General features: G+C 46.5%; 1 protein-coding gene across 1 annotated transcript; it reads left to right on the top strand.

Annotated features, from left to right (window-relative positions):
• The first annotated feature begins 94 nt into the window (after window positions 1–94).
• On the top strand, window positions 95–27,705 carry Cacng7 (calcium voltage-gated channel auxiliary subunit gamma 7). Its single transcript, XM_087896572.1, has 6 exons — window positions 95–198; window positions 3,528–3,752; window positions 5,227–5,313; window positions 5,676–5,816; window positions 26,529–26,674; window positions 27,541–27,705. Exons 2-6 carry the CDS (start codon window positions 3,557–3,559, stop codon window positions 27,703–27,705), a joined length of 735 nt encoding a protein of 244 aa, XP_087752698.1. The 5' UTR covers window positions 95–198; window positions 3,528–3,556.
• Window positions 27,706–27,989: the final 284 nt, after the last annotated feature.

The raw sequence follows: 27,989 nt of genomic DNA, 5'->3' as shown, positions 1-27,989 counted from the left end.
CCGCCGAGTGAGGCCGCGGGCGCGGGGGGTGGGGGGTGGGAGGCCGGGAGGGGGCCGGGACGCCGGGCTCGGGGGCGGGGGCGGGGGGCGCGGGCACCGGAGACCCCGGTGGCGGCGGCGGCGGCCGGGGGAAACCGCGGGGCCGGTCATGCGGCTGCGGAGCCCGCGGCCCGGAGCGTCCGCCCAGCCCTGAGAGAGGTAAGTGCGAGGGGAGGGTCCGGCAAGGCTGGGGTCTCCGCGCTAGACCACTCTCAGCGGGAGTTGGGACTCAGGGAGATTAGAGGGGCTCCAAGAGTGGGATCCTGGGGGTTCCAATGTCGAATTTGGGAAGGTTTGGGTGGATGGAGGGACATTTGGGCCTGGTGGATCCCAGAGGACCGGGTCCGAGGGTCCGGGAGTAAGAAAACAAACTCGTGGTGTTTGAGTTCAGAGATCGTCGCCACTGGGCAGGGTCTAGGTAGGGCCTTTGAAGAAGGTGGTAACGGATAAAGGCGGAGGGCCCAGGTCGGGAGAGCAAGCTGTTAGTCTGGGAAAGGGTCCCCAGAAAAGCGAAGAGTTACGGTCTGCGAGATGGAGTTTGGACTTGGGCTTTGAGGAATGGAACTTCAGCCATTCAATATCCAAATCGCGGAAACGCTGGGGTAAAAGACCAGAAGGAGATTCCAGGCCTGGTAGTGATGGCGGTGGGGGTGTCCCAGAGGAGGAATGGCTGCAGATAAAGAGCTCTGAGTGGGTCAGGTAGAAAGAAGATGAACTGAACGGGAGAAGGAGTGGGCTTAATATGAGAAGTGAGGGGAGTTGGAAAGGTCCAGCTTCCCCACTGTGAATCCAGTCGGAGGAGCAGCCCCAGAGGCTGAGGTCAGCTACCTGGACGGAGACAGTCCAGTGACTGGGTGACTGGGTGGATAATGCTTGTTTGAGCCGAGGACTGGAAGCTGAGCAGGCAGCTGGCTGTCAAGCTCCAGAGCCACTTGGAGGGGGATGGGAGGAAAATCTAGCCAGAGCTCTGACAGAATCTAGATCTTGGGGTCCTCAGGAGGCTGAGGGTGGAAGTCAGGAGTTCTGGAGGCTCAGAGTGCGGGGATGTCGGGGTGACTCTGATTCTAGGGTCTTATTGGGATGAAGTACATTCCCAATGCTCACAGAATTATGAGGAAATGTGGAAAGTGGGGTCTCGGGTCGTCTTAATTGCTTTGTTGGGAAAATGTTTGGGGGGAGTGTCTCAAACTTTATAATGAAAAAGATCGAGGGTGGGAGCTGGAGAAATGGTGGTTCAGTGGTTAAGAACACTTGCTGCTCTTCCGTAAGACTGGAGTTTGGTCCCAGCACCCATATTAGATGATTCACAATTGTCTGTTACTCCGGTTCCAGAGTATCAATCACCTCTGGCCTCTTTTCCAGGGGTCTATCAACTCTGGTCTCATTCTCCTGAACATACCCACATGCAGACTCACACACCTACAAATAATTTTTTAAAAGGGGAATGAGTGTCTTTGGTCATAGAGGACTCTGGCTGAGGTAAATTGGGGACACCAAGATGAGTCCTGTGTGCACATCATGGCATTTTGTGGCAAGGTGGGATTTCTTGTCCCGTGAGTGGGGGTGTAAGTGTAGAGATAAAGAATTTGGGGACTGTTGAGTTGGCTCAGATGGTAAAGGTCCTAGTGTCTGGCCTGTCTAGCTGATGACCTCAGCTGAATCCCTCAGACTCACAGTGAGAAGACAGAACCAATTCTCGAAAGTTGTCCTCTGACTTCTACATGAATACCATGATCACACACACACACAATACACACACATGCACACACGATAAATACATGCATAAAAAAGATTTGGAAGCCTTCAGCATACCCCCCCCCAATTAGCACTTCTGAGCTCCTAATTGGAATTTGGGAGGTCTAAGATGGTATTGCTTGAAGAGTGGAGGACTGAGACACTACTGACTGGAAGTTCTAGTATGAAAAACCAAGGCTCAGAGTCTGGCAGAATTGGGGGAATGGACTGGGTTGTACTGGAATTCCTGATTGGACAGTCAGTTCAGAGTGCTGGTTTCTTGTTTGCAGGATGAAGGGCATTGGTTTTTACTGGAGATCTCTGGGAATGCTGGGTTGGAGGGCCCAGCTCAAGCTCTTATTATTCTGGCTCTTGTTATTCTAGAGTCTCTAATCCAGATGATTCTTCAGATCTCTGGGTCCTAATGTCCTGGAACAAAGTCCAGCATCCCAGGTTCAGAGACATGCCTGGATCTGGAAAAGTAGGGTTAGGTTTGGAACTGATATTGTACAAATGATTTGACCACAAGCTAGGGAAATGACTCAAAGGTAAAGCATTAGCCACAGAAGTGTGAAGACCTGAGTTCAGAGTCCTAGAACCCATGTAATGGCCATGATAGCAAGTGTTTGTAATGTAGGCATTTCTAGGATGAGATAAGAGTTATAGACAGACGAGTCCCTGACTCAAGTTTGTATGGCAGCTAGCTTGGCATTTGCAGGGGCAAACAACTCAAACATGGTGCAAGGTGACAGACACCTGAGGTTGTCGTCTGACCACCACAGTTGACTGCCCGCACACAAACATGTGAACACACACACACACACACACACATACACGCAGAGGAGATGGTTAAAAATTACAACTGAGTGTTGGGGTAAGGATAGGCATCCAAGAGTGCCAACTCAGGAGCAGGGCTGTGCTCAAAGTCTTACATAGGCCTGAAGTCAAGTGTGGGAGTCCAGGGTATAGGGTTAGGGAGCTCTGAGTGGTGACCTACTTTGAGGATTATCAAATGTGCTTCAGAGACAGGTTCTACAGAGAACATTCCAATATACAGGTCAGAGCATAGAGTTTAAGCTGGGCAGCATGGGATAAAATTTCTGAATAAACTAAGTCGTCCGTAATTCATTGTCTAAACCTCGTACCCCAGTTTTTAAAATGTCCTTTGTGGGGGGCGTGTCTAGTGTGCAGAGTTGAGAGTTAATCAGGGCACACGGTCAGGGTTGAGGTACCAGGTCCAAATTTGAAGCTGTTGAATTAGGAGGCTTGTTTCTGAGTCACTGGCTTACTTCAAAGGTTAAGGACTCTGCTAAGGTCTGGCTTCTAAAATTGAGCTTCCACACCAGCACAGGAAGTTGGATCTGGGGGACTCTGTCATGAGTTGAGAATTTGGAGTCTAGTCAGAATCCTGACTGATTCTTTGGACCTCTAGTATAGACATGGCTCAAGTCAAGAATCATCTCCCGGTCGAATTTAAAGACTGTGGCTGCAAGTCTTATCTCAAGTTGAGGATCTGCATTCATAAGAACAGAGCACAATGAAGGGTCAGGGAAGTCCAGTGTGGAGGTTTGGAGTCAACAGCTGGTATCTCTATTCAGAGCTCAGGGCTGGGATGGTGGTTCACTGCACAGAAATCAAACTTAGAAGTTTGGTTTTGGGGTTTCTGTCTCTCTGACCCGAGCTAATAATGTCCTACATGGCTGCATGGGGCTGTGGACTCTGGGCACTCTCTATTATAGTTTCTGGTCCCACAGGCCCCACAGGGCGCCCCCCGCCGCTCAGGATGAGTCACTGCAGCAGCCGTGCCCTGACCCTGCTGAGCAGCGTGTTTGGTGCCTGCGGCCTGCTCCTTGTGGGCATCGCGGTCAGCACGGACTACTGGCTGTACATGGAGGAGGGGACCGTTTTGCCGCAGAACCAGACCACCGAGGTCAAGATGGCGCTGCACGCTGGCCTCTGGAGAGTCTGCTTCTTTGCAGGTGCCCCCCTGACCTGCCCTCTCTCACCCCAAAGACTTTATCTATAGTCACATATTGTAGACTTCAAGAATCCAGAAGTTAATTTTATTTCTCTCCGGAAGTTAAATTTCAGCACAGAACCCTCGTGCCTACCCCCTTTATCCTCTAGATAGTGAAGCTCAGGTACTCAAAATCCATGTCGAAAACCTCTTAGAAGTCATCAGCCTAGGGTCAGGGAGGTGCTTCAGTGGATAGGTTGCTAAGCAGCATTTTGATGACCTGAGTTTCATCCCCAGACCCACATGCTGGAAGGAGAATGTTGTTCTCTGAATTCCACACTTGCACGCAGGCACACCCCGCCTGTCTCCCCCAAAATGAGTAATATACTTTTAAAAGTGACAGTTAAAAATAAATCAGAATTCTGGGTCTAGAGCTATAGGTAGTACAATTGGTCAAATGATCGTTTAGCACACAAGAAGTCCTGGGACTGACCTCTGGAACTCCAAGAACTATGTGTAAGAGTGCCTGTCTGTAATCACGGCCTGGGAGATCAGAAGCAAGAGGATAAAGGTCAGCCTCAGCTATGGAGGGAGTTCAAAGCCAGCCTGGAATACGTGAGTCTGTTTCAGAAAACGAAAAGAAAACCAGGTGGTGATGACACATGCCTTAAATCCCAGTACTTGGGTGGCAGAAGTAGGTGGATCTCTGTGAGGTTGTGCCTGGTGTACAGAGTGAGTTCCAGGACAGCTAGGACTGTTACACAGAGAAACCCTGTCAGGAAAAAACAAAATAATAATGACGACGACGATGACAACAACAAGAACAAAGAAACAAAACCTGTCAACAGTTTAGATTCAGAACTTATTCCTTGGACAGCTCCTATGTTTCATGTAATGGGGAAGATTCCATGCCTTCTAGCTGAACCCTAAGACTATTTCCTTTCAGACACCCCAGCTCTCTGGACCTTAGGAACCCAGGAATCCTTGTCCACAGCTCCCTCCTCATTTCAAATGTTAAAATCTAGCCCTGCCCTCTTCCACCTTCCAATATTCAAAGCAACTAAGATCTTCCAAAACTCTATGGCCTGCCATTCTATGAATTTCTTCATTTTTCAGTACCTGGGAAGGAACCCAAAGCCTCATACATCCTTGGCAAGTGCTCTACCAAGCTACATCCCTAGCTTCCTCTTTACTTCCTATTTTGAGACAGGGCTTTATTAAATTGTCCAGACTGGATTTAATCTCATTTATGTAGCCCAGCTGGCCTTGAACTTACAGTCCTCCTGCCTCAGACTCCCCAGTAGATATGGTTACACTCCTGTACCCCCATGCTCAGCTGACTCAACCCTTTTTCTCGAGCCCCAAAAGTAGGGTAGATTGTAAATGTTGGGTGAAATTTCCCATCTCCTTCCTGGGTCCTGTTCTGCCCCTGACAGCCTCCCTTGAACCCCGGAGCCTCTCCTCCACCCATGGTTTCTTATCTTTCTCCCCACCAGGTCGGGAGAAGGGGCGTTGTGTGGCTTCCGAGTACTTTCTTGAACCAGAGATCAACTTGGTGACGGAAAACACGGAGAATATTTTGAGTGAGGGGGATCAGGGAAGGGGCACAGGCAACAAGAGGGTTTTGGGAGAAAGGGCAGGATTAGGTAGGATAGGGGTGGGTTCACACAGAGGGCAGAGGGTTGAAAGAAGAAAGAATAGCGGGAGAGAAGGAGTCAAATAGAAATGTCTTGGCTGGGATGGGGAGGTATCTGCAGGAGAGGGGTGGGGTCCCTCCAAGGGTGTGGTTTGGTTGAGAGTGGAGTTAGCAGAGGACATAACTAACAAAAGGATGGAGTAGGTGAGAAAGGGGGGAAGCTAAAGGGAAGAATAGTGAAGGGCATGGGGAAGTAGCTCACTGGAGACTTGGCCCTCACCCCTGCTTCTTCTTGTCCACCTCCCCCAGAGACGGTCCGCACGGCTACTCCCTTCCCTATGGTTAGTCTCTTCCTTGTGTTCACCGCCTTTGTCATCAGCAACATTGGCCACATCCGACCTCAGAGGACCATTCTGGCCTTCGTGTCTGGCATCTTCTTCATTTTATCAGGTGAGTCCAAGGAACTGTGTGTGGGCTGGGGCAGGGGCAAGGAGGGTAAGAGACTTTCAACTTCTAGGAGCTAGAAAGGGACCTTCTTCCACTGAGAGGTTTATTTGCTGTGTGGCCTAGGAGGCATGTAGGATCTCTATGTGAAGCAGAGATGGCATAGTGTCCATGCACTGTGCTGTTTAGCTTAAACAACAGCTACATTCTTGATCAGGTGTCAGGTTCTGCTCTGATAGAAGCCATGAGGTGAGGACTATTAATAGCCACATTTTATAGACATGGAAGGAGCCACTCAGAGGAATGAAGTCATTTGCATGGGGCCAAAAGAGAGTGAGGGGTAGAGCTGGGAGTCAAACTCACGTCACTCGCCTCCAGAAGTTGTATTTTTAACCAGCACTGTTATTTTAGAAATTAACAGTTTACAGAGCTCTTTATTTTGGGTGCAACATTTTATTACTTTAATTTTTTTCCACAAACAAACAGACAAGAGTTTCATAGTGAGCCACATGGGCCCATTGATTCCAGTCAGCCGATGATGACCTGTTCCTGGGTTTACATTTCCCTTTATCATCCCGTCTCTGTTTTCCTTCCTTCTCATCGTATCTCCTTCCATTTTCTTCCCTTGTCTCTCCTTTCCCCGTCTCTTCCCTTCCCTTCTTTTTCCTTTTTCTTCCTTTTTCCTTTTTGGAATCAGGATCTCAAATAGCTCAGGCTACCTTCCAGTTCACTAGCTGAGGTTGACCTTGAACTTCTGAGCCACCTGCCTCCACCTTCGGAGTACTGGAAATACAGTCACAGTTTATATGGTGCTGGGAATCAAACTTAAGCTATCGTGTGCCTAGTCAAGCCGTGTCCCATCTGAGCTATATCCAACCCTTTGTCTAAGCTTCTAACTATCTATCATTTATCTCGGTTTTTGATTTTTTAAAAGCATTTCAAGGTGTATTTCTGGTGTCCTTCACCACCACCACTTCACAGTGCATGCCATTAGCTAGGGTGCAGATTTCATCGTCTCCTGAGGTGGGAGGCTCTTTATCTTTAGCATGTGTGAGCTCACACTCCATCCTCTAAGAACTCTGTGGGGAGCTGTCAGCCGTCACCTGATGAAGTAAGGGTTCTAAGATCCACACACCCAAGGCACTGCTTCCAGATGATGCCAGTGTCCAGAGATCCAAACGCCGCTCTTTGGGGAGTCTAACCTTTCCAGCTTTGTCCAATCCAGTTCTATTCAGATCAGTTTACTGATGGGATGAAATGTATTTCATCCCCTCAATCCTGTCCAACTAACCCTGATTCATTCTTGCTTATTTCTCCAATTCAATCCAAATTAGTTTACCATTACATACTTTAACTCAAACCAGGTCTTTCCAGTTGATTGCTATTTTAATGTGTGTGCATTGTGTGTGGTGTGATGTACACGTGAGGTACATGAATCCTTGCACCTGTACGTGTACATGCAGAGACCAGAGCGGGGGGGGGGGGGGTGCTGGGTGTCCTTTGGTCGGACGCCCTCTGCCTATGGCCTTGGTAAAGGATGTGCTCCTGCCTGGGAAGCTCACCTTTTCAGTTAGACTGGTTCCAGTGAGGTCAGAGGATCTGCTTGTCTTGGCCCCCACTCCCCAATGCTAGGGTTACAGACACGGTAGCCATGTCCCTTTTTGTACACGAGTGCTGGAAATTCAAACTTAGGTACACATGCTTGAACACTCTTCCACACCGAGTCATCTCTCTAGCCCCTTGAGCTGATACTTTCTATATACATACATATGATATATTATATTAATCTAGCGTGTGTTTCCTCTTCGCTCTGCTGAAGCGTGGGTCCATCTTTACAGTTCACTGTGTTACAGAAGGATATCCCTGCTCCTCCCCCAGCTCTCTTGAGGCCAAATCTTCCCCAAGCCTTCACCCTAACCTGAGGAGACCTTTCCCAGGGAAAACAGGGTGCAGCCTCCGTGCAGACTCAAATCTCAGCATTCGAGCCAGACACCGAGCTAAAATAAGACATGTTGGATATCACGATCCTAGAGTGTCAGAGCAGAAAGGGCTCATCATTTCTGAGATGGAAAAATAGTAGCCTAGAGAGAGAAAGTGGGGCAAGAGTGGATCCCATGGGGACTTTTATTCAGTCTTCCCAGTATGTTGGATATAAAGTCCCACTGTTTGCAGATCACAGGAATGGAACCGGTCGATTCAGCCAGTCAATGGCAGAGCTGGGCTTTGAACCAAGAGTATTCTGCTTCCAAAAGCCACCCTTCAAGCACTGAACCAGTAACTGTCTGCTGGGCCAAGGTCAAACTGCAGATTAATGATGCCTTTGGGGCTGGAAGTCTGACGTGTGTGTGTGTGTGTGTGTGTGTGTGTGTGTGTGTGTGTGTGGTGTTCTACTTTGATTTCTCTCACTGTGATAAAACACCCAGGTGAAATATCCAGGGCATGCATAGGGAGGGGCTTAGGTAAACTTTCCATATGTAGACCTGATTAGCCTAAAACTCATGGCAATCTACTACCTCATGTTCCCTAGTGCTGGGGTGATAGGTGTATACCGCCTTGTCTTGACTGAATCTCTTTCTTGAATTCATTTAATAGATTTTGATCTGTTTACCCTATTCCAGGGTACATGCTCGTGTTTCAGGCTTGTGGGTTGCAGTAGCTGAGCCACATGTTGTAAACCTAGAGAGATGTGGGTTCAGAGCCCTTACTGCCCAAATGAGATCACTCTGAGAGGTGAGAGAACAGTTTCCAGGATGAAAATATTGCTTTAGATCATGATTTCACAGACTTCATTTTGTGGGTTGTCTGACTCCATTGATGTGAGCTTGTGGTGAGGCAGAATGTCATAGAAGTAAAAGTGTGTGGTTTGGGCTTGGGGGATAGCTCATTGGTAAAGTGCCTACCTTGCAAGAGTGAGGACCTCAATTTAGATCCATAACACCATGTAAAAACAAAAACAGCAACAACAAAAAAGCAGTATGGCAATGCATGCCTCAAACCCTATCACTGGGAAGTTGGAGACATGTGGTCCCTCGAACTTACTGACTTAGTTGAATAATGAGCTTCAGGTTCAGCGAGAGACTCTGCCTCAAGGCATAGGGTGGAGAGTGTTGGTGAATTATGTCAGAGCTCCCATCCCCACCTTGTTCTCGCTTGGTCCTTTTAAAATTTTATTTTGTTTAATTTTTCTGTATATGTGTGTGTGTGTGTGTGTGTGTGTGTGTATGTGGTTATGGGAACTCATGTACTTGTGGAGCTGGAGTTACAGATGCTTGTGAACTGCCTTATTCGGGTGCTGGGATTGAACCTGCGTCCTCTGCAAGAGCGGTGCACACTGATAACTAGCCATCTCTCCATCCCTTCTGTGTACCTCAGACCACACACACCCTCGCCACCGTCATAAACAAGTGTTTAGTTGAATGAAGTTGCTAGAGAGCAGAGACAATGAGTAAGGACCAGGCAAGGACAAAATCTATATCCAAGTCATCTTTTAGCTAAGTCTCATTTCCTAAAGAACCTTCTAAAATTACAGCCCCAGCTGGGGAACAAGCTTTCCACATATGAGCCTGTTGAGGTACATTTCGTATTCAAATCATAAAGTGTCGTGGAATATTTCTTTCTCTCTCTCTTTTTGTTTTTGCTTTTCTATCAGGAAGTTAAAAATGTAAAGCCCAAACTTAGCTTGCAAGCCAAACAAAACCAGGCACAAACCAGCTGGTGGTGGCACACGCCTTTAATCCCCAAGCACTCCAGTGGCAGAGGAAGGCACATAGATCTCTGTGAGTTACAGGTCAGCCTGGTCTACAGAGCTAGTTCTAGGACAGCCAAAGCTGTACAAAGAAATCCTGTCAAAAAACAAACAAAGAAACAAGCAAATGCCATGCAGAAGAAGAATTGCAATTGTCCGAACCCTGATCTCAGTGGTGGACATCTCGTTTTTGGACTGTAACAATAAGTGTTCAACTGTATGTAGTAGAGCAGACGAATAAGCAGAGGCTGTAGTAGTAGCTCATTGGTAGCGTGTTTGTCTAGCGTGCACAAAGCCCTGGGCTCCGTCCTCAGCATCACATGAACAAAATGTGGTGGTCTGTACCTACAATGCCAGCCCGTGGAAGGTGGAGGCAGGAGGATCACAAATTTAAGGCCATTTATATCTACAAAATGAGTTAAAGGCCAGCTTGGGCTACATGAATCCCTGTCTCAAAAAAAAAAAAAAAAAAAAGAAATACAATAAAGCAGAAATAGATTGATAAATAAATAAATGTGCAGGTGTTGGTAGTGTCCCCGCTGACTTGGGTCTGGACATGGCGTGTTTGGGTGGCGTGTTTGGGTCTGGACAGCTCTGCTTTATGTGAATTTCATTATTTCATTCCCTTGACTATTAATAGCTCCATTTAAAAATTTTATTATTGCCATTATCATTATTACTGTGTGTGTGTGCGCACACACGTGTGTGCATGATGTCTCTGTGGTTGTGAGTGCAAAGGTGGACATGTGGCAGTCAGAAGAAAGCCTTGGGAAGTCAGTTCTTGCCTTCCGCCTTGGTGTGGGTTTTAGTAATCGAAATCCTGCTTGCTCAACAGGTGCCTTTACCCTCAGCCACCTCGCCAGCCCCAATATCTTCGTTTACCCCTGTGAAAGCAGAAGCAGTAGGAGGTGAAGTTGTTCATCCATGAGACCAGGATTCCAGACCAGGCACTTTCACCACAGCCCTGCACCACCCACTCAAATCACAGCTTCTAAAACTCCACCAGGCATGCGCCTGTAAGCTCAGTTCTCTGGAGGCTGAGGCAGGAAGACTGAGAGTCTGAGAACAATCTGGGCTACATGGCAAGACTATTTTAAAGGAACAATAATGACACTGGGCATGGCGGTATGCAACTTTAATCTCAGCACTCAGGAGGCAAAGACAGGCAGATCTCTACAAGTCTGAGGCCGGGGACTCATCTATGTAGAGAGCTCCAGTCAGCCAGGGCTATATAGTGAGATCTTTTCTTATGCCAACCATACACACTGGGTGTGGTGGTACACACATGTTATCCCAGTACTCAGGAGGTAGTGGAGGCAAGAGGATCAGATATTCAAAGTCATCCTAGGCTATATAGTGAGTTCAAGACCAGTCTAGGCTACATGAGACCTTTTCTCAAAACCAAACCAAACAGAAACTCCATGTGTAATATCAATTCCTTAGACCTTAGACTAGAATGATCTGGTCTAACTCCCTGTTCCCAATGAAGACATGAAGGCTCGGAGACAGGAGTCACTTCTGAGTTTATCACTGATACATCAGCGCTCAAAACTGGAGAAAGTGGTGCTGGATGTTGGAGCAGGAGAAAGGAAGGGATACATGTGGTTGTCAAACATCCCCCAAGGACCTGTTGGGGAAAGAGCTGGAGGGCAAGAGACTGGTTAATATTTTTTCTTTTTTGCTGGGCGGTGGTGGCACATGCCTTTAATCCCAGCACTCGGAGGCAGAGGCTGGCGGATCTCTGTGCGTTTGAGGCCAGCCTGGTCTACAAGAGCTAATTCCAGGATAGGCTCCAAAACTGCAGAGAAACCCTGTCTCTAAAAAACCAACTCACAGTTCCAGGGTGCAGCCCACCCGGCTGGGAGGGGCAGGAGCAGAGAGCCATAAATGCTGAACTCAAATGACCACCCCTATTTAGGGTGAGTCTTCCCACCTCAGTTAGCTCCATCTAGAAACTCCCTTACATATATGCCCGTAAGTTTGTTGCTTAGATAATTGTAGACTTGGTCAAGTTGACATTCAATTTTATCCATCACAAGGCTGAGAATGGACAGTATCTGCAGTGGTCCAGGCAACAGCAGATGAGGTTATACTGGGTGTCACACGGCTGTGAGAGAGAGGGCTATTGGCAGGAGAATCAATAGACCCGATGACTGACTGACTGGAGAGGGGAGCTGGGAGGAAGCCAAGGTGGCATAGATTTTCTTTTCTTTCTGTCCTTTTTTTTTTTTTTTTTTTGGCAGGACTTCTCTGTCTAGCCCTGGCTGTCATGGAACTTGCCCAGTAGACCAGGCTGACCTCCAACTGAGAAATCTCTCTGCCTGCCTGTACCTCCTTCTTAGTGCTCAGATTAAAGACACACACCACCGCGGTCCAGCTTGCATAGATTTTCTTGTAGGTCATGACAGGCATCCATACATCCCATACTCATTCCAGCTCTCAAGCTCAGTCTGTACATTTAATTCAAGCAAATAAACAAACACGTACCCTAGAATGGCCTTGAGCCCGTGGTGTAGCTGAGAATGACCTTCACATTCTGATCTTCCTGCCTTTCCTCGTCCTGCCTCCCCCAGCACTGGGACCACAGCCCACGGCATCACAGCTGCTGCATGCACTGCTGAGGACTGAATCTAGGCTCATGTACACTAGGCAAGCACTCCACCAACTAAGCAACATCCCCAGCCCCGCATCTGCTTTAACATTCATTCATCAGCTGTCTAGTGGAGCAGGTCTCACATGGCTAAATCTAGGCGAATGCCCCGACAGTCGCAGGACAGTCTCATCTTCATGTTATTCCTAGCTCCTAGAGTTTCTCGGATCTCTCCTGCGCCTTTTTAATGTGTCAAAAGGCATTCAGGTTGTTCACTCAATCAACAAGGTCTTTGAGGGTCTAGCTGGTGTCCAGGTCTGCGACGTCATCTCTGACCCACTAACGCTCCACATTGCCTCTGACTTTAGGCTGTCCCAGCCTCATTCAATTGCTTGAGCACGCAGATCCCAGCCTCCCTACAGGACCTCTGCACTTCATTATTCCTCCCTGCAGGGGTCTCTTTTCCTGACCCTCAGGGCCTCTTCAAAAATTGCCTCTTCTGGCTGGGTTTGCTGGTCTATGCCTGCAATCCCAGCAATTAGAAAGTAGAAGAATTGTTTTGAGTTTGAGACCAGTCTTCGTTATGCAATCAGTTTAAAGGTAGCCTGGGATACATGGCGAAACCCTGTCACACACACCAAAAAAAGGTCTCTGAGATGGCCCAGTGGGTAAAAGTGCTTGTCACAAACTGAAAGCCTGCGTTCTAGTCTCAGGATCCACATTGGCAAAACGAAAGAACCAATAAATCTAGATGCTGTTCTCTGACCTCTGCATGAACACATTACATGAATAAGTTAAATAAACAAGCAGTGTCATATGGGCAGGAAAGAAAAAAAAATAAACAAACAGTGAAGAAGTCAGGCGGGCAGGCAACAAAGGGAATCCCCTACACTGGAAACAATTTCTAGTGTCGTAATACCACATCATATCTTCCTGCCCCCCCCATGTGTGTGTTACACTCACATGAGAGTGGGTACACACATGTAGAGGCCAGAGCAGAATGTGAAGTAACTTTCATTCTTACTTCCTGTACTTTTATTATTTTTTTTTCAGTTTTATTTTTTGATTTTCTTTCTTTTTTTTTCTTTTTTGACAGCATTTTTCTACATAACCTTAGCTGCCCTGGAACTCACTCTGTAGACCAGGCTGGTCACAAACTCAGATATGCCTACTTCTGTCTTCTGAGTGATGTCTACTGTTAGCTGTGTGAGATTTGTGCACACTTGAGGGGACAGAGAGAGAAAATGAGAGAGAGATGCACTGCAGGTGTAGAAATGGAGAGAGAGAGAGAGAGAGAGAGAGAGAGAGAGAGAGAGAAAGCAAGCCATTTTCAGAGATGCTGCCAAATGGCCAGGAAGGGAAAGGTCTTATTGTGCAGGCCTGTCTTTTCAGCTACTGGGGTGGCTCAGGCAAGACTGCCTGGGCTACAGAGTAAGTTTCAAGGAGGCTTTATCAATTTAGCAAGACTGCCTCAAAACAAATCAAAGAGTAAAAGAGGATTGAGAGGGTGGGGGAGGGGGAAGAGACACCTCAGTGGTTAAGAGATCATGTTGCTCTCCCAGAAGACCAGAAGAGTTTGATTCCAAGCACCCATGTCTGATGGCTCACAGTAGCCTGTATCTCCAACTCCAGGGGGTCTGATGACCTCTTCTGGCTGGCAACCGCATGCCCGTGTGTGCACATACATTCACACAGACACATACACAGAAATAATAAAGTACATCCTGCCAGCCTGGGCTCTATTCTTGGGGACCTACATGGTGGAAGGAGAACCAACTTCTACACGTTCTTCCCTGACCCTCACACATTCCATGGTGTGCCTCCACCCCCTCCTCACAAAATTAACTAATATATAAGACAGGTTGGGGGAAAGTGGGAGATAAGGAATAATTTTATCCACCTATCTGAACCATCCAGATATTTCTCCATTCTCTCCTTCCTCTTTCTCTTTTCCTTTCCCCTTACTCTTCCTCCTTATGTACATGTGCACATGCACTTAAGGGTGCAGTGCCAACAGACACCAGAAGAGGGCGTAAGATCCCTTGGAGGTGGAGTTAGAGGTGGTCGTGAGCTATCTGACGTAGGTATTGGGAACTGAACTTGAGTCCTCTGGAAGAGCAACAAGTGTCCTCCACCACTGAGCTGTCTCTCCAGTTTTCCTCCTTTCCTTCCATACACCATGCACCTTCTGCCCCCCAAAACGCTAGGGACTGAACCAGGATCTCCCACGTGCCAAACAAATGCTCTACCACTGAGCTACATCCCGGTCATTTTATATTTATTAATGTTGTGATGGGGTCCTTGCATCAGATGAACTTTCTCTGTAGCTCAGGCAAACCTTACACTTGGCACCCTCCTGCCTCTGTCTGCTGTGTAGCTGTGATTACCAATTACATTTTTTCGTTACCATTTGAAGATAAGTTTTAGAGCCAGGTATAGTAGGTTGCACACATCTGTAATCTTAGCCTTCGAGGGTTTGAGATAGAGTTGACATTGTGGCGCACACCTTTAATCCTAGCACTTGGGAGGCAGAGGCAAGTGGATCTCTGTGAGTTCAAGGCCAGCCTGGTCTACAGAGTGAGTTCCAGTACACCCAGGGCTATATACAGAAACTTTGTCCCCTCCACTCCTAAAAAAGAGAAACTAAGACAAGGAAGATTGCAAATTCATGGTTAGCTTGGGGTATAGACTGGGGCTGTCTCAAGAAAGCAGGAGATGGTGGTTTCAGAGAGAGAGAGAGAGAAAAAGTAAGTTGTAGATATTGTGCCATTTTCCTGCTTTTAAGTTAGGGGACTGGGGAGATGGCTCAGTGGGTAAAGTGTTTGCCACCCAACCATGCTGACCTGAGTTTAATCCCCAGCACCCACATAAAAGTTTCATTTGGAGCACACATCTGACGTCTGAACCCCTAGAGCTGGGGAAGGGGAGACAGGAGAATCTAGTCTAATTAGTGATCTCTAATTTCAGTGAGAAACCCTATCTCAAACAAACAAACAAGCAAGCAAAAAACTAATGTGGAGCTGGGCAGTGGTGGCGCATGGCTTTAATCCCAGCACTTGGGAGACAGAGGCAGGCTGATCTCTGTGAGTGCGAGGCCAGGCTGGTCTACAAAGTGAGTTCCAGGACAGCCAGGGCTGTTACACAGAGAAACCCTGTCTCAAAATAACCAAAGCAAACCAAATCAAACAAGATTGTGGGAGATGTCTGGTGTTGACCTCTGGTACCCGCATGCACACACACACACATATACATGTGTCCGAGCACACAGAAACATGAACATGTACACATACTTATCACACAGTTTTAATGATTTTATAACACATTCTTTGCATGAATACAGTGCCTATATATATATATATTATATATATATATTACCTAAAATTTGACAATATGTGTCTAATGTAATTTAATTTATTTTCTTTTGTGTTTTTCAAAAGTTGCATATATTTATACAATATGTGCATGCACACGTGTGCATGCATGCACATTTATGATGTGGCACATGCATGAAGGTCAGAGGGTAACTTCTGGGAATCCGTTTTTCCCTTCCATGCTGTGGGACTCAGGGATCAAACTCAGGTTTTCAGCAACAAGCACTTTTATCCACTGAGCCATCACACTGGCCCAATTTAATCCATTTTTGTGCTGTCCCATTTGTTTCAAAAATATCTTTTCTAGGGTTGGTGGGGTAGTTCAGGGATTGTGAGCATGTCTGCTTGAGGCTCTGGGTTCAACAGCATTGAAAAAAAAGAAAAAGAAAAAGAAAAAGAAAAAAATACTTTTCTCTTTAAGGTTTCTCTTCAGAACCAGGACTCCATCTAGCCTCTTGCATTTTATTTTGTTAATAAGTCTTCTTTGGTATATTCTGGCTCTGCCACTCCTTTTCTGCCCCACCCCCAACAGTGACTTTTAAAATATGGAAAAAATAGTATAAGGAAATCCCATGCACCCTTCATTCAGTTCCAACAATTGCCAGCATATGGCGGATCTTTTTTTAGTCAACCACTGCCATGTCCCCCTCCGTGCTTTGCTGCCTTATTTTAAAGCCAGCCTCAGACACCAGCAACTCATTTTGTCCTCACGTATTTTAGTATGTCTCCGAGTAAGAAGTACTCTTTTATTTACGCCAACCACACTAGCCACGGTACCGCGACAGAGCCTGAACAAAACAAACCAAGAGAGTAAGTTAATGCCATCTAATACCTACTTACTGTTCATTCCCCCACACTGGTCTCATAAATGCCTTTTAACTGTGAGCGGGTTGCAAATCACAACCCGCGTGTAATTACACATGTAATTTACAAACGGGCATTTAACTGATGACTCTCTGATGCCTCCTTTAAGCTCAGACGGTCTCTCTTTTTCCTTGTAAAAAATAAACATTTATTTATCTGTGGTTGTGGATGTGCACATGTGTGGGGGATCAGGGGACAACCTGTGGCAGTCAGTTCTCCCATGTGTGTCCTAGGGATTGAACTCAGGCCGTCCACTTTGTTGGGAGGGGGCATGGCAGTTTGTGGTGTAGAAACCTCATGTTCTGTGTTCTTTTTTGTTTTGATTTGTTTTGTTTTTTTGAGACAGGGTTTCTCTGTAGCTTTGGAGTCTGTTCTGGAACTTATTCCATAGACCAGGCTGGCCTCGAACTCACAGAGTTCCACCTGTTTCTGCCTCCTGAGTACTGGAATTAAAGGTGTGTGCCACCACCACCCGACTTTGTGTTCTTCTAAAGGCATTCCATACTGTGATTGAATGCATCCATCCATCTTTGTAAACTAGGATTTTGAAGAAGCTTGGGAAAGCCTGGTTTAATTTCTTATTGTTTTGTCAAGAGCACTTCCTAAAGTTGCGTATGCTGGGCACACATCTGTAATCCCACCATTTAGCAGATAAACTCAAGAGGATCGGGAACTCAGGGTTGTCCTTGGCTTCAAAGACAGTTCAAGGTCAGGCTGGGTTATAAGACAGATGGGTCTGTTAAAGTTCTATTAGGAAATGCAATGCTCTCTCTGTCTCTCTCCCCCTCTTCCTCCCTCCCTCCCTCTCTCCTTCCTTTCCTCCTTCCCTCCCCCTCTCTCTCTCTCTCTGCTGCAAGGATTGATCCCTGATCCATTCACCACCCTTAGAATGCTGCAGGGCAGGGTTTCTGTAGAATATCCCCTCTTGCAGTTTTTGGTTTTTATGTTTGGTTCTAAATAATTAATTCATTTACTTTTATTTCATTTGCATTTGTATTTTGCCTCCATGCATGTCTGTGTGAGGGTGTCAGATCTTGACATTAGAGACAGTTGTGAGCTGCCATGTGGGTGCTGGGAATTGAACCCAAGTCCTCTGGAAGAGCCGTCAGTGCCCTTAACCGCTGAGCTATCTCTCCAGACCCATTGTTTTGTTTTTTTGAAAGAGGATTTCTCTGTGTAATTCTGGCTGTCCTGGCACTTACTTTATAGACCAGGATGGCCCTGAACTCACAGAGATCAACCTGCCTCTGCCTCCTGAGTGCTGGGATTAAAAACATGTGCCATCACCGCCCGGATCTCACTCTGTATTTTATCTGTTTCCTTGCTTAGCTTATTTCGCTTTCCTGTTTGTGCTGTGATCTGAAAGCTATGCCTGGATAGGATAGGCTATGCCTGAGGCTCGAATAGCATTTGGGTTAAACATGATTGGCAAAAAGAAAAAAAAAAGTTCTGTTATGAGCTTTGTGATCTTCTCTTCGGGTCGTAGTCGCACCTCTCCCCATAGCGTTTGCACTCACTTCTCCTGGCCAGAATGTTTATTCTCTCAAGGTAGGGCACCAGTGAAGGACCAGAGCAATGACTGCACCAAATTCCAGCTTGGTGAACTTGTGCGTTTATTGGGCTTACTTACAGAAGGATGGGTGATGGTTACAGGAGTGTGCCTGAGGAGTTACCTATAAAAGTGTGGGTGACTGCGCAGTGGTGGCGCACGCCTTTAATTCCAGCACTTGGGAGGCAGATGCAGGTGGATCTCAGTAAGTTCGAGGCCAGCCTGGTCTACAGAGTGAGTTCCAGGACAGCTAGGACTGTTACACAGAGAAACCTTGTCTCAAAAAAACCAAAACAAACAAACAAACAAACGTGGTGACCCCAAAGCAGCTGTACTGAAAGCCTCACCCTGGAATGGATGACAACCTCCCCGTAGCTGCACAAATGAAGCTTCAGCCAGCCTCTCACCTCTGTATTCTGTCTACCATCATCTTCTAAAACCCTATACAACCGGAGCAGAATTGCATACAGCTCTTAGGGAGGGAGGGAGCGGCTGAAACTTCGTGGAGGTTAGAGGACAGCTTGCTCAAGTCTGTTCTCTGCTTCCACTATGCAACTTCTGAGGATCGAACTCAAATCATCAGGCTGGGCTGCAGTCCTGCCGAGCCATCTCAGCAACCCACCGTTAATTTTATTTTGAATTATAAATAAAATTTATAATTTTATTATTTATAATTTTTTATTTAATTTATTTAGAGTTTTCAGAGTCTCATTTTGTTGCCCAAGATGGCTTCTAAGTCACAGCAGTGCTCCTGCTTCAGCCTTCCAAGTGCTGGGGTTAGAGGCGTGAGTTACCATAACCTGGTTCTTCCTCCTTTTTGTTGCCCTTTCTTGTATCAGACCAGCCCACAGCTTGCCATGGACAGCGTCCTTTTCATACTTTCCCTTTAGCTCAGCAGCCTTCTGTGTAGCTGCCAATCATCTACAGCATACCTGATCCATGGCTTTCCTGGTCGCTTTGCAACACCACCGTAACCAGGCTCAGCTGTTCTTGGGTTTGAGGGCAAAACTCAGAACAGAAAAGAAGGTTAAGGGAGGCCTCTTGGATGAATATGGATCCTTAATTTTGAACGTTTTGTTTGTTTTTGAATCAGGATATTCCGTCACCTAGGCTGACCTCATACTCATTATACAGCCAAGGATGACCTTGAATTTCTGATCTGCCAGTCTCCAGTAGTATCTCACGTTTTTGTTTTGTTTTTGTTTTTCTTAGTTTTTAGACACAGGGTTTCTCTGTAGAAACAGTCCTGGCTGTTCTGAACTTGCTCTGTAGATCAGGCTGACCTTGAACTCACCACGTTCCACCTGCCTCTGCCTTCTGAGTGCTGGGATTAAAGGCATGTGCCACCACTGCCTGGCCACTACCCCAGTTTTATGCAGGACTGACCACTGAACCCAGGGCATCATGCATTCATGCATGCTAGGCTAGCTGAGCTGCATCCCCAGATAAACGTTAATCAACTTTCTCCTCTTTGTCCTCCTCATCTTGTTTCCTTAGGAAGAGTTTTGTTGTTGTTGTTGTTGTGTGTGTATGCATGTATACACATACATACATACAGGACTTGTGGCCTAGTGCCTATGGAGTTTAAAAGTGGGCAACGAAGCCAGGCAGTGGTGGTGCATGACTTTAATCTTAGCACTCAGGAGGCAGAGGCAGGAGGATCTCTGCCTTTGAGGCCAGGCTGTTCTACAGAGTGAGTTCCAGGACAGGAAGGGTTACACAGAGAAAAGCAAACAACAACAACAACAACAAAAATAGGCAACGAATCTCCCTGGAACTGGACTCTGCTGGGAGTGGAATCAGGGTCCCCTTCTGGAGTGACAAGTACTCTAAACTGCTGAGCCATCTCTTCAGCCCCGAGGTTTTCTTCTATTATTTACATGTAGCACTTACACATAATAATGGCTTTCATTATCATTTTTTTCTTTCTGGTTGCCCTGGAACTCACCAAACTCCACTTGCCTCTGCCTTCTGAGTGTTGGGATTAAAGGTGTGCGCTGCCCCAGCCAGCCCGTTGTAACACTGTCATGCACATGTATCACGCATGGTGTGCGCTGCCCCAGCCAGCCCGTTGTAACACTGTCATGCATGTGTATCATGCATTTTGATCACAGCCCCTCCCGTTGCCACCAATTGTTTCCTTCTCCTGCCTTCTGATATCTTTCTTACTAGCTAAATACCTTTCTATTTTCATGTTTACTTTTTTCTTCATTTTTTATAAAAAAAAAACTAGACATGGTGGTGAATATTTTTAATTTCAGCATTCAGGAAGTAGAGGCTTTCTATTTTTATGTTTAGCTCCTTTTTTGTTCAATAACGTGGTGCCAAGGCACATACGTGAAGTCAGAGGACAACTCCCAGTAGCCAGTTCTCTCCTTCAATTATGTGGGACCTAGGACTCAAACTCTAGTTTGAGTTTGATGGCAAGCTCTTCACTGGTGAGCCATCCTGCCAGTCCATGTTTTCTTACTTTATTCTATCTGTCCATCCATCCATCCATCCATCCATCCATCCATCCATCCTTCTTTCTTTATTTCTTTTTGTGGTGACCCAATGTATTTTATCAGGGTTTCTTACAATATCGTTCTTGAAGGATTATTTATCGGAGAGTGAGCTCTCTACCAGTGATTATATCACTGAAGAAAATGTCTGTCTGTCTGTCTCTCCCTGCCCTAGTAACTCTTATTTGCCTGAGTCCTCAGGGAGGTGGACAGGTCCTCAGATCCATCATGGCAGGCTCCTATTTCCATTTCTCTTTCCTAACCAGACTGCCCACATATGCTGTGTCTTCAGACCTTCTCTTTAGCAGAACAGCCTTGTACTTACAGGACCATTGTTTAGAAACATGGAGCAGACTAAAGTATCTAGAACCTCCTGAGCATCCAGGAAATCTGCTCAAAGAATGCACATGTGAACACGCTGGTCTGATTCTTTTTCTTTTTTTCTTTTTTTTTTTTTTTTGTGTTTTCGTGAAGCATAAACGTTTATGGGGGTGGGCACATCGGTCCTTGACCATAGCCTTCCTCATGGCTGTCAACATTTTGGCACGAACGTATGTGCCCACCTTTTTCTTGATGAACTTGTATGAGCTCCTGTCCTTGGACACCATGAGATGCTCCATGGCCCTCCGCTTGTAGGGCGCACACTCCCACTCCCACATCAAGTACCGCACGAACTTGATGTGCTTGGTGAGGTGCCCATGGCTTGCCAGGAGTCGGGGGTGGGGGGGGAGCTAGCGCACACCATGGCTGCTGTTCTCCCTTAGCGGCCTCCGTGACAGGAAAAATAGCGCCACGCAGAGCCTGGGATATTCCGCCTCTGATTCTTAGAGCCTGATTCGCTGTTTCATGATCTTCCAGAGTGCCCCGGCATACCCCGACTGCATCTCTGTGGAGCTCTGAGTACTCCAATGGCGTTCTCTTTATCTTTTATAAAGTTCTGTCACTTTTCCTTTACTCTTTCATGTTGACATTTTTATTGCAAAGGGCAGCCCCACAGTGTTATTCTTAATGGATTCAGGTCGCACAGCTTCAATGGGAACAGCATAGGAAGGAAGGAATGACTTACAGACTTTGTAACACTTGGTGTTTGGAGTCTGTCTGCCCTGTATCAGTGATACTAGCTTGCTCAATGTGATACCTGTTGGGTCAAGAAATCACAATAAATGATATGTTTTTTTTTCTTTGCTTGTTTTGAGACAGGGCCTAATGTTTTAGCCCAGGATGGGCTCAAATTCACTACATAGTTAAAAATGACCATGAACGCTTGATCCTCCTGCCTCTACCTCCCTAGTGCTAGGATGACAGACTTGCACCACCATGCCTAGTTAATAGGGTGCTGGAGGCAGAACCAAAGGTTTTGTGTATGCCAGGCAAGCACTGTACCAGCTGAGCTACATTCCTGGCTGAGAGATGCTTTTAACCTCTTTGTGACGAGTCAGCATTCAATGAGGAGATTCTGCTACCCTTTGATTTAGTATCTGTTGATGATTTATTTTTAATCATGTGGATCTAGTGACCTCAGAAGCCAGAGGTGTTGGGACCCCTTAAATCTGCAGCTACCAATGTTGTGAGCTGCCATAGAGGTGCTGGGAATCAAGCTGGGGTCTTCTGAAAGAGCAGCCAGTGCCCTTGCTCCAATCCTTTGAGCAGTCTCTCTAGCTCCTGTTGGTGATTCCTGCTTGGTGACTGCTGTTACAACTGTCATCGTCAAGTGTGTGCTGTCTTGTGACTACCATTTCATGTACATGTGTAGATGGGTGTGCTACCATAACAAACCTTTTCGTCTATTCATTTATTAACGTCATTTGTTCATTGTCCTCATTTTTATAATTGTATGTGTGTTTGCATGAATGCATGTATGATTGTGCCATTGTTTGTGGAGGTCAGAGAATGACTTTCAGAAGTCAGACCTCTCTCTGCCTCATGGGTTCTGGGGATTAGGCTCAGGTCATTAGACTTGTGTGACCCTTTGACCCAATGAATCCTTTTATTTGCCCAGTTTAAAAAAAAAGAAAAGAAAAGAAAAAAGGAGAAAAAGAAAAAGAAAGCAAAACCCATAGCTGACAATGTGGCTTAGTTTGTAGAGTGTTTGCCTAGCATAAATGAGTCCTGGTTTCTCTCCCCAGGATTGCAAAAGCCAGGCATGGTGGTGCAGACTTGGCACCTCAGGACTCAGGATGTGGAGGCAGGAAGATCAAGGTCATGTTTAGCTACATAGCAAATTTCACCAAGTCCGGGCAAGATAAGACCCTGTTTCCAATAAGAAAAAAAAAATCTGTATAGAATTTGGGTTACATGAGGAGATCATATGTCAAACAAGCAATCAGTGTATATTATAAATGCACTCACAGACACAAACATACACACACAAATTCAGGATCAAACTCATAGCCACACATATACTAGACAAGCCCTCTACTAACATGAGCTGTTATCTCCAGCTCACTTCATCTCTCTCTATCTCAGTGGATTATAAGCCTTCAGTTTAATGACCCATTTTGCTGCTCAAATTATCCTCTGTTTGACTCAGGAAACTCTTTAAACTACTTGCCGTGCCCATCATTTTTGAGCATGTTCTTTTTAAAGGTATCTTTATTTTTAACTTTGTGTGTATGAGTGTTTGTCAGCATGCATGTGTCTGTGTACTGTGTGCAGTGTCCACAGATGCTGGAAGAGGGTGTTAGATCTCCTCAAACATGAGTTGCAGATGGTTGTGAACTGCCATGTGAGTCCTGAGAACTAAACGCTGGTCCTCTGGAAGAGCAGGCAGTGCTCTGAACTGCTGAGCCCTTTCTTAAGCCCCTTGAGCTCTTTCTTATTGCAGGGCAAAGCTACACTTTTACTTGGACTGTCCTTGGCTTTGGAGATGTTTCTTCAGGGAGTCCTGTTTCCTTTCAATGGGGGATGGGTTCAAAAACAAAGAGTTGGCATGCCTATAAGATCTAACAGTTTGAAGTCAGTCTGGGCTGCATAGCAAGAGAGATTCTACCCTTTAAAAAGATAGATGGGGTGGAGAGGGAAGGAGGGAGGAGGGAGAAAGGAAAGCTAGAGAATGAAGTTACTGGAATTGTTCTCCACTCTTATTTTTATTTATTTTTTGGTTGTTGTTTGCCTTGCTTTTGAGACAGAGTTTTGCTGTGTAGCTCAGACTAGTCTCCAACTCTGTCCCTCTCTCTTCAGCAAGCTGCCATCACACCTGGCTTTGATTTTATCCCTTGAATGTATAAAATATTAACATAACTCTGAAGATCAAAATCATGCAAAATTGTGCGCTTTTCCTCCTCTCCTTGTTCTACCTACTCTGCGATGCAATCAGCCTCACTTGTTTGTCAGCTCTCCTTATGCTTATTTGTGCAAAAATAAGCAGATGCACATGTATTCTCTCTCCTTTCTCTCTTTCCCATTTCAGCACTGAGGATTGAATTTAGGGCCTCATACATGCTGGACAAGGCTCCTATCCTTCCACATTCCCAGCCTGCGGATTCTAGACTGGTGCTCTACCACTGAGCCACGCCCCCAGCCCCTCACTGGAAAATTCTAGACTGGTGCTCTACCACTGAGCCATGCCCTCCGGCCCCTCATGTGTGTGTGTATGTGGGGGGAATTCTAGATAGGTGCTCTATCATTGGGCCATGCCCCCAGTCACTCACTGGGGGATTCCAGGCAGTTGCTTTACCACTGAACCACACTCCCAGCCCCTCACTGGAAGATTTTAGGCAGAGGATCTACCACTGAGCCATTTCTCCAATCCCTTCCTGTAGGATTCTAGATCAGTGTTCTAGCACTGAGCCATACTCTCACACCTTTTTTTTTTTTTTTGTCTTCATTACTTTGACATGGTCTCACTAGATTGCTCAGGTTGGCTTTGAACTCACAATGATCCAGGCTAGTTATAAACTTTCAGATGTGGTGCTGAAAGAGCACCAAGTACTCTTAAATCCTGAGTCATCTCTTGAGTCCTCCTACTATACTTTTTTTTAAAAAGTATTTTTATATGTATGTCTGTGCATGGTGCCCACAGAAGCCAGAAGAGATGTCAGATCCCTAGGACTATAATTATAGACACTGAGTTGCCATTATGGTGCAGAGAATCGAACCTAGGTCCTCTGGAAGAGCAGCCAGTGCTCTTAACTGTTAAGCCATCTCTCCAGTCCTTGTATTTTGTTCCTGAGGCAATCTGGATTTGATCCCTAGAAAGCATATAGAAGTGGAAGGAAAGAATAGACTGCACATAGCTGACCTTTGAACTCCATGTGTATGCTGTGTTAGGTACAGCATTCCTCTTCAAACACACTGTCCACTCACATACAGTAACTAATACCTCTTAAAATGATCCCTTCTTTTATGCTTAAGAGCACATTCTAAGCCAGGCATGGTGGTGAACCCCTTTAATCCCAGCACTTGAGAGGCAGATGCAGGAAGATTTCTATAAGTCTAAGGTCATCCTGGCCTACATAATAGCTCTCTATCCTTGGAGAGACTGGGAATAAAAGATGAATTCACTTGTAGTTTTTATTTTGTTTTTTAAGAGTATGAGTGTTGATCTGCATGTATGTCTATGCATCATGTGTATCCACTGAGGTCAGAAGAGGTCATCAGATACCTTGGAAGTGGAGTTACGGACAGTTATGAGCCACTGTATGGATGCTGGGAATTGAACATGGTTCTCTGCAAGAGCAATAAGTGATCTTAATGGATAAGTTATCTCTCTAGATTCTAATGAGCATATTAGGTATTTTTTCATTTATTAATTACTGGGGGGGTACTCGTAAGTGCCATAGAGTTTATTTAGAGTTCAGAGGACAACTTGTCTTTCTACCATGTCTATCTTGTGGATTGAACTCAGGTCTTCAGTGTTGTCAGCAAGTGTCTTTACCCACTGAGCTATCTCATAGGCATGAAAGTCATAGGCTTTAAACATTTGAGGTATAACTCACATAAGACATAACTCATATATAACTATGAGTTTTAGTAGAACCGGTGCTGCATAATTATCGCCTTAGCTGGTTTTAACAGATCTCTAGGACTGGGTATAGAGAGCTGTGAGCTGCCATCGTGATGCACAGAATCCCAGGTCCACTGGAAGAGCAGCCAGTGCTTTTAACGACTGAACCACCTCTCCAGGCCTCCTAAGATACCTACACTTGTGTGTGTGTGTGTGTGTGTGTGAGTTTGTGCACATGCATATGCATACACAGGCCGGAGGCTGACACATGGTATTGCTTTTCATCTTATTTTGCTTTTAACCTTTCCTGGATCTCACCCTCTAGGATGTGGAGAAAGACATATTTCTTTGATCCCTTTGTTCTTATCACAGACGGATTTATGCCTAGTGTGGACTCCATGTTACTCAATGAGACAAGCTTCGTAGCACATGTCACCCTGCACAGAATGGGTGCTCAATATCCTGTCTTTTACCTCTTTCAGTTGCTCTGAGGTCTCAGATGGCAGATGTGGGGTGGGGTGAGGACAGCTGGTAGATTCATCTCTGGATTCTCTGTACCCAACCGAGGCCAGGAACAGGCGGTCCTTCAAAACACAGAAGTGAAGTCCAACCTGGAAACACACACAGGCTTGTCATGAAAGCTACTTGGAAGTCTGAGACAGGAGATCAAAAGTTCAAGCCTGTCCCGGCAAGTTTCTGAGATCTTTTCCCAAAAAGTAAAAAGAAGGGGACAAAGCTCCATGGTAGAACTCCAGCCTAGAATCCGAGAATTAGCTGTGGAGTACCTGCCTAGATAGAATTCAGCAGTGAGGGGCAGAGGTTATGACCCAGCGATAGAACTCTTACATAGATTCTTTGGTGTGGAAACATGGCTCAGCAGTAGAGTGCTTGCTTAGAACCTCCATTTTGAGGCTGGTGGTATGGCTTAGTAATAGAGCAGGAGCACCTGCCTAGAGTCCCCTAGTTGTGTGTGTGGGGCATTGCTCAGAAGTAGAGCTTAGGTAGGGTGTTGCTTAGAAGTAGAGCATTTGCATAGCATGCTGGGAATAGTGCATAATGTTAGTTCTAGATACTGGACAGAGCTGGAAGGGAAACAGTGAGCTGGAGTTGGGGGTGTTCCCTTCTCATGTTCCTGGAACCCTTCTCCCCTTAGGTCTCTCCTTGGTGGTGGGCTTGGTTCTATACATCTCCAGCATCAATGATGAGGTCATGAACAGGCCCAGCAGCTCTGAGCAGTACTTTCACTATCGATACGGGTGGTCGTTTGCCTTCGCTGCTTCCTCTTTCCTTCTCAAAGAGGTGATGTGTTGGGCCCAGACTACCAGTTTGAAGAAGGAGGTGGGAGTTACGGGGTGTTTTAGCTCCTGGGGGTCTGGAGCAGATGTCTGAAGATAGGGCCTTCTGGTTTGGGGGAGAGAAATAAAGAGGAAAGAGAGAGGGAGAGGGGAGAGAGAGAGAGAGAGAGAGAGAGAGAGAGAGAGAGAGAGAGAGAGAGAGAGAGAGAGAGAGAAAGAGAGAGAGAGAGAGAGAGAGAGAGAGAGACAAAACCCCTGAGGTTTGGACCTTCTGAGGCCTTAGAGGTGGGAGTCCTGGGTTCTCGGGGAGGAGGAGCCCAGGGATGGGACTACCTGAACAGAGAAGGACCTGTTCCCTGTGCCCAGGAGGAAAATAATTCTGTGGGTTATGAGGAAGGTGGATGGACTGTGGATCTATGCGTCCCAGAGAGGAAAAAGCCTAGGGATTCTAGCTCCTGGGGGTCTTGGGAAGGCAGAAGCTGAAGGAAAGCCTGTGGGTTGGATCCTTGAAGCTTTGGAAGAGGTTGAGGAAGTCCTCGGTCCTGGGAAAGAACAGAGATGGGGGATCAATCTTTCCACTTTGCAGCAGGAGGGTCTAGCAGTCGGATTCCCGGGGCCAAGAGGAAGAAGAGGATGGGGTTGTGCCTGTATTATGAGGGAGGTGGGTTAGATGTGGATTCAACCCCTAGTTCCTGGAGAGGAAGAGGTCTGGGTGTTCCAATTCTTTGGGTCCTGGAGGAGATGAAAGGTGAGGCCTCTTGGGTTTTGCAGAAGTCAGTCTTGGGGATAATATGCAGCAGTGACTCCAGGGTTTTGGTAGAGGAAGCGGCAGGAGGGTGCTTCTGGGGTTCTGACGGTTCCTTGCCACAGGGGGCCGGAGTCATGTCCGTGTACTTATTCACCAAGCGCTATGCGGAGGAGGAGATGTATCGCCCGCACCCGGCCTTCTACCGCCCGCGTCTCAGCGACTGCTCTGACTACTCGGGCCAGTTTCTGCAGCCCGAGGCCCTCCACATCTCCACTTCACCGTGCTGAGGCTGGGTTCTCTCCCTCTCCTCTTCCTCCTCCCTCCCTTTCAGCTGCCCCTCCCCCATGCGGCCCCAACCCCTTAAGGGACTCTTGGCTGGGGGATGCTGTGCCACCTCCAGGCCCCAATCCATCATCCTCATTTCGATGGCTCCCTCTTTCCAATCTCTCCTCATTAGTCTATTATACTTCCAAATGATTCCCTCCCTTCACCTGCCTAACCCCCGGTGAACCCGTCCCTTTCCCGGGTCCCTCTCCACCTGTTATCTCCAACTCAGTTAACTATCCTCTGG

Source organism: Myodes glareolus, chromosome 1 (assembly GCF_982192425.1).
Source record: "Myodes glareolus chromosome 1, mMyoGla1.1, whole genome shotgun sequence".
Classification (NCBI taxonomy): domain Eukaryota; kingdom Metazoa; phylum Chordata; class Mammalia; order Rodentia; family Cricetidae; genus Myodes; species Myodes glareolus.
This window is presented reverse-complemented; position numbering and strand designations above follow the sequence as displayed.